General features: G+C 50.1%; 2 protein-coding genes across 2 annotated transcripts in view; one reads left to right on the top strand and one right to left on the bottom strand.

The window, feature by feature from the left end:
• The first annotated feature begins 253 nt into the window (after positions 1-253).
• LOC101356001 (5-beta-cholestane-3-alpha,7-alpha-diol 12-alpha-hydroxylase) lies at positions 254-1759 on the top strand. The gene is given in 1 exon segment (XM_012554317.1): positions 254-1759. A coding segment is annotated over 1 exon segment (1506 nt).
• A 6543-nt stretch (positions 1760-8302) lies between these two features.
• Positions 8303-12747, bottom strand: part of ACKR2 (atypical chemokine receptor 2) — a 28220-nt gene continuing 23775 nt past the window's right edge. The window contains exon 2 of the mRNA XM_004368434.3: positions 8303-9487. Within this exon, the coding sequence (XP_004368491.1) occupies positions 8303-9457 (1155 nt within the window). The 5' untranslated portion in view covers positions 9458-9487. The remainder of the gene's footprint in view (positions 9488-12747) is intronic.

Raw genomic sequence — 12747 nt, 5'->3', positions numbered from 1 at the left:
CTTCTCTGGGCTTCTTCCTGGACCCTCCTCCTGCTCCTCTCAAGTAAGCAGGCTCTGGTAAGTGTTAAGCTCAGGAAAACATTTTGCTCCCAGGTACTATCTCTCACTGGGTTATTTACTGTGATTTGAAGCCACAAGGCAAGGTCTAGGTGGACAGACCTTTCCATCTCCAACTTGCCAAGGCCTCCCAAAACTCTACTGGTACGAACAGAGCAATCAGTGTGTCTGGAGCTTAACCTGGGGGAGCACAGCCATGATGCTCTGGGGTCTGGTGCTGGGAGCCCTGCTCGTGGCCATTGTGGGGTACTTGTGCCTGCCAGGGCTGTTCCGACAATGCAAGCCCCAGGAGCCCCCTCTGGACAAGGGCCCTGTGCCCTGCCTGGGCCATGCCATAGCTTTCTGGAAAAATACGTTTGAATTCCTGAAATGCATGTGGGCCAAGCATGGGGATGTGTTCACTGTGCAGCTAAGTGGCCAGTACTTCACCTTTGTCATGGATCCCTTCTCCTTTGGTCCCATCCTCAAGGATGTACAGAAAAAACTGGACTTTGTGGAGTATGCCAACGAACTAGTACTGAAGGTATTTGGATACCAGTCAGTACAGGGAGTACACCAGATGATATGCTCAGCCAGCACCAAGCACCTGATGGGGGCTGGCTTGGAGAATCTCAATGAGGCCATGCTGGACAGCTTGTCCTTGGTAATGCTGGGGCTGAAGGGCTGGAGTCCAGATGCCAGTTGCTGGTGTGAGGATGGCCTCTTTCACTTCTGCTACAACACCTTGTTCAAAGCCGGCTACCTAAGCTTGTTTGGCTACACAAAGGACAAGGCGCAGGACCTGCTCCAGGCAGAGGAGCTATTTGTGGAGTTTCGCAAGTTCGACCTCCTGTTCCCTAGGTTTGTCTATTCCATGCTGGGGTTGCGGGAGTGGCTAGAAGTGGGCCGGCTCCAGCGTCTCTTCCACGAGGTGCTCTCTGTGAAACACACCCTGAAGAAGGATGGCATAAGCAACTGGTTATCCTACATGCTTCAGTTTCTAAGGGAGCAGGAAATAGCCCCGGCCATGCAGGACAAGTTCAACTTCATGATGCTCTGGGTCTCCCAGAGGAACACAGGGTCTACCTCCTTCTGGGCCCTCTTGTTCCTCCTGAAGCACCCAGAAGCCATGCAGGCTGTGAAGGAGGAAGCCACCAAGGTCCTGGGTGAAGCCAGGCTGGAGGTCAAGTAGTCCTTCAGCTGTGACCCCAGTGCCCTGAAATGCACCCCAGTGCTGGACAGCGTGATGGAGGAGTCACTGCGCCTGAGGGCTTCACCCATCCTCCTCAGGGTGGTACAAGGTGACCAGAGCCTGAAGATGGCCAATGGGCGGGAGTACCTGCTCCGTCATGGAGACAAAGTGGCCCTCTTCCCCTATCTCTCAGTGCAAATGGACCCTGACATCCACCCTGAGCCCACTGCCTTCAAGTACAATGGCTTCCTCAACCCCAATGGCAGTCGAAAAATGGATTTCTACAAGGGAGACGAGAAGATTCACTACTACAACATGCCTTGGGGCTCAGGCGTCTCCATCTGCCCTGGGAGGTTCTTCGCCCTCAGTGAAATGAAGCTCTTCATCCTGTTCATGGTCTCATACTTTGACCTGGAGCTAGTCGACCCTGACACACCTGTGCCACCTGTGGACCCCCAGAGCTGGGGTTTTGGCATCACACAACCCAGCCATGATGTACGTTTCCGCTGCTGCCTGCGGCCTGCTGAGTGAGCTTGGCCAAGCCTGCCACAAGCCTGGCAACAGAGGCTCGTGATGTTTCCCACCTTCTCCAGCTCTCCCCTCTGCAGCCCCAGGCCTCACTGAGCACACCTCTCTCTGGTTCTGTGGTACCCCTACTTCTGGTTGTCCTCCTCTCTCTCTAGCCTCCTTCTAGCCATCTCACATGCTTATCATTCTCCCTTTAAGACACTTCTCTCACAGTGGGATCTGCAGAGTCTTCCTTTCACAGTGGGAGGGGGAATATTTGTGGGCAAATCCATCTGGAAGATGATGTCTGCCTTGAGAAGTTCTGTGGTACAGAAAGCAGTTGAGAGTAACAGCATTTCTCAAACATTAGCTTCCACCACCCTCCACTCTGCTTGTTTTTTTCCCACAAACTTATTCCATGTCCTGTGGAATTCATGTTCTAGAAGAGTGTTGTCCAACAGAAATATAAGGCAAGTCATATGTGCAATTTTAAATTTCCTAGTAGACACATTAAAGAAAGTAAAAAGAAACAGGTGAAATTCAATTTTATAATATATTTTATTTAACCCATTATATCCCAAATATTAGCATTTCAACATGTAATCAACATAAAAAATATTAATGACATATTTTTACCTTCCTTTTTTCGTGCTGTCTTCAAAATCTGGTGTGTACTTGCAGCACTTCTCAATTCAGACTAACCGCATTCCAAGGGTTCACTAGCCACATGTGGCAAGTGGCTACCATGTTGGAAAGCAGGTCTAGAGAAACCCTGCCTTTGATGTGGGAGGTATTCAAGGTCCCTCCTCAGTACTCTCATCTCCTCTCTGCACCTCCACTTCAGGGTGGTCTCAACCCCTTGATTGATTTCATCAACTATTGCTAAGCTCAGAGGTCTCTCTTAGTCCCAGACCCCCAATCTCCCCATAGCACATCTGACTCAGTCTGGCCCACAGAGAACTCAGCATCTGTCCCCTAAACTCTGCCCTGACCACTCCACTTCTGATTTCCCTTCCTCTCTCTGCTCAGGACACTACCAGCCACCCTATCCCCCAAGATAGATACCTAAGAGACACCCTTACCTCCCTCTCTTTTACCCATATACAGTCAGACCCCTAGTCCTGTCTGTGATGCCTCTGAAATGTGTCCTCACTCCCCATGCCCACTGTCATTCTGATAGCTCCGCATTTCTGTCCACACCAGCTCCTGACAGGCCCTCTGCCCCACCTCCAACCCACTGTTTTTTCCAAAAGTGCCTCTGATTGTCACTCTTCTACTTTCCTGGCTCCCCATTGCCTCCACTCACCTGATATTTAAGTTTCACCATCGTTTATCCACAAATTTCTCATTCCAGTGCAATTCAACTTGGCTGACTTTTCCAGTGGAACCATCCCTATAGTTGGAGCATTGCTTTTACTGGCAACCTCCCTGTGCCAGCTACTTCTGGTAGCCTTCTTGGATCTCCCTCATCTCATCCTCTGGCCAGAAATAGCCTCTATGCTCTGGGCTTCTCCAGTGCTGTTTGTATCACAGCACGTCTGTTATGTGTTACTGCTTTGTGTGTCCTGGTTCCCTGCCCTAGGGCCGCAGACTGGAGCCCACTAGGGTTTGGTGTCTTAGTCATTCATCTCTGACCCTCAAGAACCTAACTGTAGATTAAAGTACAGAAATCTGACTTCCAGTCTCCATTAATTTACTTCATGTCCTCAAATCATGTCCTGCCCTTCTTCGGCCTCAGCTTGCTGGCATGTAAAATGGAGACAACCTCCACTGCCAGGCATCATTCCCAGGGCCAGGAGGGGGAGGATGCTGCAGCCAGAGCTACACTGGGCTGATAGCAGGGCCCTGGCTGCACTGGGACAGGAGGGGAATGACTGTGGGAGATGGTGGAGTGTCCTGGAGGAGGAAGGAGGCCCAGGCAGCATGGACCCCCCAGCAGGGACCGCCCAGGGGGGCTTCACTCTGCTACTCCTACCCCACATCTCTAACTGGCCCCTTCCCTTCTCCTGGGGCTACCAGTTTGGCCCTGAATTTTGCCAGGAACATAGGCTAGTAGAGCAGGCAGGAGCCTGAGCTGGGAGCAGGAGTGTGTGCCAACTAGTTCTGTGACTCTGGACCAGGTCTGTCTTTCTCTAGATCTAGCTGCCCCAAAATAATGATGTCTACCCAGAGCCTGATAGAGCTCTGACTGTCCGGGATAAGCCAGGACAACCCATTCTATTCCAGCAGGGGTCAGGAGCACAAGGAGAAGAGTTAGAGTGGAAGTACAAGAGGAGGAGAAGAGCGCTGGGAGGCTGGGAGCCATCCATGGGGAGGTGACCAGTGACCTCCCCACATACAGGTGTGCCCAGTCCAGGTGTGGGGAAAGAGGCAAGGGGAGGGGGCCCACACACACCTCCTTGGCCCTGCCCAGCCTAGGTGCTGCATCCTCTCCTCTCCTGCCCCCTCCAAGGTAATATGGACCGGGAGCCTGGCCTGTCGACAGGCTGGGGCAGGACTGAAGGCCTGAGTCCACTGAGTCAGGACCAAGAGGTCTCAGTCAAGCATGACCACACTCAGATCCAGGAGGAACTTCATGGACCCCGTGGCCTGTTTGAGAGCCCCAGAGGGTATGCCTGGGTCTGAGGGAGGCCACAGTGTGTTAGGTGTAAGGTGAATACAGGTGAAACCATACCACAGTTGGGGGCAAGGATGTCCACCATAACCCCAGAAGCAGAGACACTTCAGCATTAGGAGTGTGCAGGGAGAGGACAATGCCTGTCTGCTGGCAGAGGACAGAGGCCATGACCTCCAGCCCCTCCAGCAGAGGCATCTGCATGGGGACTGCTGGAGACACCCTCTACAAGGACTACTTCCCTTCCTTGGCAGCAACCTGGAGGCAGCAGGAAAGGCTGAGACCCTCAAAGATGCAGCTAGTCACTACTTGCCCTGACCCAGCAGTCTTGCCCCCTAGTCTTCATTTCTGCTCCTGATTTTTTCTTGCTCCCACTGCTTCCCTCCTCATGGCCTCAGAGGAAAGCACACTAAATGCATACTGAGAATAGCTTACAACAGAGCAAGATCAAGGGTGACTCTCCAGTGGTGGAATCTCAGGCATCTGGGAGAGAAGAGAGATCTGTTTCTCATAGGGAGTAACTGCTGGGAACACTCACCTTACTCTTCACAGGGCTGAGGGCTGGCAGCAGCCCTGCTCATAGGCAAGCCATTCCTGTGCTTCTCTCTAGATCAGCCTTGGGGAAGGGTCCACCTGGACTCAGAACCCCAGGGCCAAGAGCATATGGGGTCTTTGCTGAGTCCTTTGGGGCAGGGCTGAGCAGTGCAGGCATGGAGCCAGGCTCAGTCATGTCTTTGGGCAAGGAGAGAGCAGCAGGAGGGACCAGGGTCTGGCCAAGAAGGAAGGTCGAGTAGAGCAAGCTCTGTCTTGGCCTGGAAGGTGAGAGCCACCCCCAACTCACACCCTAACCAGTGCCCAACTTGCCTTCTTGCAAACAGCACTGGGGTCAAAGCCTCCCTATGGTCAGCAGCAGTATATGGCACCTTGGACAGTGAGATGGTACAATGGGCCACCTGCAGTCAGCCCTCCCCCTCCCCTTTAGGCATAGGCTTCAGAGCACTGATTATCGTATAGATTATCTGCAGCAAGAACACACCAGTACATACACAACTGAACAGACAGGAACAAAAAACAAAACCCACAGGCACATACCCAGCCCCACATGGACACAGTGACACATTCCTATTAGATCCACATACGTAGCCATATGTACTATGCACTATCCACAGCAACACAGACCATGCATACACATGTGCGCACACACACACACACACACACACACACACACACACACACACATTAATCTGCCAAAAGCTGGGGACAAACCCTGCCGGTCTTACTTGGCATACATTGCCCCATCCCATCTGTTTATAATGGGCATAAAGGCAGGGACTCTGGGTACCTACAGCCTGCTGGGACAACCTGGCACATAGGCAGGACTGAAACAAGTCTAGCAGGACAGACGGGGCAAGACATGGCAGGTTGTAAGGTTGGGGAAAGCAGTGAGGGCTTCAGAAGCTCCAGAAAGAGACGTCACTGTGGGCCAGCAGCTCCCTGGAGAAAGGTTTCAGTTCAGTGGGCAGGGAGAACCTCGACCTTGGAGACGTGAAGAAGAAAGTACCCAGGCAGAAATCCTAAGGTTGCAAGTCACAAAAAACACAATCCTCAAATTGGAAAGGAATTTATTGGTTCATTTAAGTGACAAGTCCAGAACTGAGATGAGCTTCAGCTGTGCCTTGATTCTGGTCTCAAACACTGCTGAGGGTCGGCTCACTCACTTGTGCTTCCCTCTCCACCTTCTGAAGTTCCAGATGATGGAGGGAACAGCTCCAGACCTCACATCCTCTCAGCTTCAGATGCCCCCAACCAAGCCCCATTGCATTTCATTGGCCCTTCCAGGGCCACGTGCCCACCCCTAAACAAATCACTGTGGCCAGGGAAACTCGAGGCTGTAACTGGCCTAAGCCCCACACTCTGCCCGGCCCCCACCCAAAGTACAGGGCGGAGTGACCAAGAAGTGGTTTCCCAGAGTAAACGGGATTCAGTTACAAGACAAGGGCAAGTGGATGCTTGGCAGGAAAATGATCCTGTTATGGATTTGATTGTGCCTCCCTCTAAAAAAAAATATGTGTTGGAATCCTAACTCCTATAGCTGTGCGAGTAGGGTGGGTTCTAAACCTAAACACTTCTAAGTTATAAAATAAGCAGATCAGACACAGAGACATGCATACACAGAGAAAAACAGACCCCATGTGAGGATCCTGTGCAAGCCAAGGAACCAAGGAATGCCCAGAACTACTGGCAAGGAAAGAATCAACATGACTGAGACCCTGATTAGGACTTTTAGCCTCCAGAATTGTGAGAAAATATATTTCTGCTCTTTAAAGGCACTCTATTGTGGTATCTCTGTTACAGCAGCCACAGGTAACTAAGACAGATCCCTATTACATGAGGCAGCTGGCAGAGCAAAAGACAGAGGTGGGAATGTGCAGGAAACAGCAAGCGGTGCCTGGCATCTGGGAAGTGAAAAGGACAGTGGGAGAGTATAAGGTACAAGAGTATAAGGCTGAAGGTACTACTTGCTAAAGCCCTAGCCTTGAAGTCAGACAAAGATTTTGGACTTCATTTTGCAGGCCTCAGGGAACCCTGAAGGCTCTTGAGATGGAACATGGCAGGCAAAAGGAAGATACAGGGTGCATCCTCATGGAACTCCTGGGAATACAGGGTTCACTCCACCTCCCTCCTGCAGGCTGTACATATTCCTGGGCATATCCTTAGGTGGGGCACCCCCACACCCTCCCAGCCCCTCTTGACTGCCAGGCCCTGCAGCCTCCATCAAAGGGGCCCTGGTGGCACTAACTGAAAGGTCAGTGGTTCGAACCCACCAGCTGTTCCATGGCAGAAAGATGTGGCAGTATGCTTCCATAAAGATTACAGCCTTGGAAACCCTACAGGCAGTTCTGTTCTGTCCTATAGGGTCCCTATGAGTTGGAATCAACTCGATGGTAATGGGTTTGGTTTTGGTTTTGAGCCATCATCAAGGCTGCCAAGATTGTAGGCAGTCTTTTTAATCAGATTTCCCCAGCTGAGCTAGCTACAGGGAAGGGGGGAGCCTGTTGGGTAGAGGACCTCAGGCTCTTCTTCCCCAGCAGTGCCACAAGGAAAAGACCACCTCCTCTACCCGTGCATTTCATAGATACTTACTGAAAACTACACACCAGACCCAGTGCCAGGCTCTCAGTACATCACTGAGCCAAGCCAAGATCCTTGCCCTGGGGAGTTCATGTGCACCAGTGGGCATGGGGGAAGATAAGCAATAAACACAACAAATAAGCAAATCATATAGAATGTTAGGAAGTGTATTAAGTAAGGTAGACAAGGCTGAGGGCTAACTGAGGTGAGATTTGAGCAAAGATCTGAGGAAGTGAGGGAGTGAGCCAAGTAGACACCCGGGGGAAGAACATTCCAGCAAGAGCTGGAATCAAGCCTTAGGATGATGTGCCTGCAGTGTTTGAGAAACAGCAGGGAGGCCAGTGTGCCTGGAACAGAGGGATCCAAGGGAGCAATCCAAGTGGTAGAGATAAGTCAGAGAGAGAAAGTGGGGTTGGGGCAGATCACATAGGCCTTGGACTGCTACTCTGATGGAGGTGGGAGTGATGGCTGAGAGTGGTGTAATCTGACTTAATATGCTTAAAGGTTTGCTCTGGCTGCTATATGATGATTAGGCAACAGAAGAGCAAATTGGAAGCACAGAGGTCAGTTGGGAAACCAGTGCAGCAATTCAGCAAGAGAATGTAGAGTTCTGGAAGCAAGTGAAGAGGGAGAAGGTTTGAGCGAGCACTCACTCTACCAAATGCTGCTGAAGGTTGAGAACTGAGAATGGACCATTGGATTTAGCAATGGGGTCACGGAGGTCCTTGGTGAGAGCAGTTTGGGTGGAGTGGTGGAGGTGGAAGCCTAACTGAGATTTGTCCCATCAAATGTCAGCTCTCACCAGACTATGGTGTGGCCATTCAAGCTGAATTTTTTCCCACATCCCCCTTGTTGGGGGAGCCCTCAGCCTGCCTCTTCCCCAGCTCATTCATGCTGGTCATTTCTTCTTGGGCAGTCAGCCTGCTGCTTGCAGAACAAGTGGACAGTGAGGCCTGGGCAGTGCTAGGTGCCCGATGCCATCCAAGCACAGTGGCTAGGAAAGCCTTCAGGTACTGGCGGAAGCGGCGGCTAGAGAAGGCATAGAGGACCGGGGTGAAGCAGCAGTGAAGGAAGGCAATGCTCTCTGTCACCTGCAGGGCATAGTCCAGGTTGTGGCTGACCTTGCAGTCCCCAAAGACTTGCAGTTCCAGCAGTGAGTGCAGAAACAAGGCGAGGTTGTATGGGAACCACAGCACGAAGAAGGCCACCACCAGGGCTGCAGCCATCCTTAGAGCCCGGCCCTGGCCTGGGTGCCTCAGCCTGACCAGGACACAGCCAATGCGCGAGTAAAAGAAGATCATGGCAAGAAATGGAAGGAGAAACCCCAGGAGGTTCTGCTGGAAGCGGAGGAAGAGCTTCCAGAAAGTCCCGTGCACGCTGAAGTCTGGGTAGCAGTTCCACACACCCTTGGGGTTTTCTTGTGTCCGCACAAAGACCATGTCAGGAATGGAGATGGCCAGGGCCATACCCCACACCACAGCAGAAAGGATCAGGCTCTTGGCCCGTGTCCTCAGCCTGTGGTGGGGCTGCGCGTGTACGATCTCCAGGTACTTGTCCAGGCTCATGCAGCTAATGAAGAAGATGCCACTGTAGAAGTTAATGGTATAGAGGGTGCTTACCATCTTGCACAAGAAGTTTCCAAAGACCCAATGCCAGGCCACGGAGATGCCCCAGAAGGGCAGCGTCACCACAAACAGGAGGTTGGAGATGGCCAGGTTCATCAGGTAGACCTCAGCCATCTGCCTGCGAGGCACGTACCGGAGTAAGACCACAAGAAGAAGGAGGTTCCCACCCAGGCCCAACACAAAGATCAGACTGTAGAAGACTGGCAGGAAGATCTGGCCAAACGACAGCACCGCATCCTTCCTGCAGAGCATGAAGGGAAGATCTTCCAAGTAGTCATAGTCATAGAAGGAGCTGTTCTCAGAACTGGTGTCCTCGGTGGTGAGCAACAGAGGTGAGGCAGAGGCAGCCATGTCAAAGAGAACGCACCCAGTCCTGTAGCTCTGTAGACCAGAGGGTGGTATGAAAGAAACAATATAGTGAAACCAGACATTCCCTAGCTCTCTCCAAACCCACTTTTGCTACTGCCTGGGTATGTCGTACAGACTGTTCAAATCTACTTCAGTAACTGTAGTCTAGCAATTAAGACCATGAGCTTTGGCAGCCCCATTCTGTCACTTAGTAGTTATGTAACACACAAGTGATTTAACCTTTAGGTGTCTTCACAGCACTCAATTCTTTCATTATGGCTACACTTCTTTATTTTTTTCCTCATAATTTAAAAAGACTTAAAGTGTCTTTCATATTTGTATTTATTATTTAAGGGTACCAATTCACGAACTTATTGTGTTTCCTGACTCTTCCTCTTGGCAGTTTACTTCCTTGTGTGGCTTATAATTGCTTTTTAAAATGAGAGTTTATCTTCAGTAGGGCTTGTTTTATCTATGAATATCAAGGGTTCTCTATACTTCTATTACCTGAGATTTCTCTTACTGTTGAGTTCAGTTACATATTAAAATTTTAAAAATACTTTATCCAGTATAAAATGTTTACACTATGTTTGCAGCAGGAGAGTGTGATCCATCATGTTGATGGACTCAGAACCTATTAAACCTTTCCGTGCCTCAGTTTCCTTATCTTTAAAATGAGGATGATAACGTTGCCTATCTCATGGGGTTCTTTTGAGGCTAAAGTGTGATAATATATGTAGAGCACTTTAAGCTCTACTAAGAGTGTCTGGGAGCTCTGGTGGCGCAGTGGTTAAAGCAACTGACTGCTAACCAAAAGGTCAGAGGTTCGAACCTGCCAGCAGCTCCATGAGAGAAATATGTGGCAGTCTGTTTCCATAGAGATTTACAGCCTTGGAAACCCTGTGGGGTCGCTATGAGTCGGAATTGACTCGACCACAGTGGGTTTAAGAGTATGTACCACACAGCAGGCACTCAATACATGTTAGATTATTGCTTTGCCCAAAACTGAATCTGTCATCTTCCCACCAGCTGCTTCTTCTCTCCTGTGTCTATTTAATAGAATGACACCACCAACCACTCATTCACCTATGACTGAAACATCCCAGATTCCTCCCTCATCCTCCTCACTGCCACCCTGTCAGTCTCTACCTCCTAATGCTTCTTGAATATGATCACTTATCGCCAAGTCCCATAAAAATATATACAACATGATACTCTTTTAATAAGGTTAAAACAAATGAAATAAAAATATATTCTTGGAAGTAGTACAGACAGACGAAAGGGAAAGCAGAGAATGACAAACACAGAATTCAAGATGGCGGCTGCCTGGGCAGGAGAAGCCAGAGGAACGGGATGAGGGGAGGCACATAGATAGGAGCAGTGGTCTAGTTTCCTCTGAGGTAATGGCTTGTCTGGTGTTTACTGTGTTATTAAAAGTAAATAATCTTTTTAAAACTGAACTTCACATAAACCAGTGATATGAGTCTGTCATGAACCAAGGATTATTCTCAATTTTGTTATATGTTCTAGAAGGACAGAAAGGGAGAGTTCATGTTCAACATATTAGAATGTTCACCAGTGGGGAATGGGGTTGGAGAGGAGAGAGGGAGGAGATAAAAAGGAATAAATGTGAGAAGCGGGGCCAAGTTGGCAAAGTAGTCAGATGCTTCTGGTGGACCCTCTTACAACAAAGACCCCCCCAAAAAAGTGATTCAATTATATATGGCAATCTGGGAGCCCTGAACATCAAAGGCAGAGTTGAGGAACCGGACTGAGTGGCAGGGGAGGGAGAGACGGTTCAGAAGCAGCGAGGAGTTGCCAGACCTGACATGGAGAGAGCCTGAGCCCTTCAGGCATGATGAGCTTGGGGACGAGCGGTGAGGCAGGCAAGCAGCCCTGCTCCGGAAGCGCGTTTTTCGCACTGGGAGAGACCAAGCCGCTGACAGTCTACACGGCCACCCAGAACCAGTGAGGAGCAGCCCTCATAGGCGAAAGATAAGTAACTGCGTACAGCCTACCACGTGGATCAAAAACACCCCCTTTAGGGAAAAACCTCTCTCCCATTTACCTCCCCGCTCCCTGCTCTGCACTGAGTCCCGGACCGGCTTCAGCAATTGCCAAGTCCCCTGGACTGGAAGTAGGATCCGTCACATGCCCGGAGCCATTCTCCCTGCCTTAGAGAGTGAACAAATTAATGAACAGGGGAAAAAATAAACTGCCAGCTCCCCTAAGCCTGGAACCCAGCGTAGGCACAGCTCCTTTGCCTAGGCACAGGCATAAGGGATCCACGGACTTTGAGTGCCTTTCCCCCTGCATAGACTTGTGTGGGCCCATCTCAACAGCGTAGGCCCTCGTTACCGCAGTACAACAAGGTATATACCTCATTACTGCAGTACAACAGGGTATATACCGGAACTCTAACTTCAACTGTTTCAGCTGTGAAGTGGCAGGTTCTTGACATTTGACACTGCTCTGCCCATTAAGCAGGGTCTTCACCTACTCACATCAGGGGCCTGAGGACTGGTGGCTCCACCCATGTCACCTAGTGACCTGCGCTAGGGGCCCATGAATAAGAGATGCCCCCCACTCCTTACAGCCAACAGCATTATGTGCTCATAGTCTGGCTGCAAAACCCACCTACCTACGTGCTCTAGGGAACAGGGACATGCCTTCCTCCTGGACACTCGGGGGTGGCTGTCAGTCCCCTGCCTTGCTCAGAGTGTGTCCCCCTGCTGCAGCCAGATGCCTGTGCCTATGCCAATCACCCTTGCCTGTCTAGGACTGTAAGTGAGAGCCTATACCACACATTTGGTGGCTATCTACCTGGACACCTGAGCTGAATCCGTCCAGGAGGAGTGGGCAGACTCCTGAACTCACAGACCTAGTGACAGATCTAACCACCTGGTGACAGAACATTAGAGCTTCAAAGGTGCCAATAATCGAACTAGCTCATATGAGCAGCCTATTTGGGCATATCATAACAAAACAAGAAGCTAGGGCACAGTAAGCAAACATAAAATAAATAAATATAACAACTCATTGATGGCTCGAAGACAACAGTCAATATCAAATCACATAAAGAGGCAATCCATGATCGCTTCAGTAAGCTCCCAAAATAAAGAATCTAAAAATTTTCCAGAGGAGGAAAATTTCTTGGAATTACTGGAAGCAGAATACAAAAGATTAATACACAGAACTCTTCAAGAAAATAGGAAGGAAATTAAGCAAAATGCAGAACATGCAGTAGAGGAAATTAAAAAGATTAGAGAAGAGCATAATGACAAATTTAACAG

Source organism: Trichechus manatus, unplaced genomic scaffold (genome assembly GCF_000243295.1).
Source record: "Trichechus manatus latirostris isolate Lorelei unplaced genomic scaffold, TriManLat1.0 scaffold00001, whole genome shotgun sequence".
NCBI classification, from domain to species: Eukaryota; Metazoa; Chordata; class Mammalia; order Sirenia; family Trichechidae; genus Trichechus; species Trichechus manatus.
This window is presented reverse-complemented; position numbering and strand designations above follow the sequence as displayed.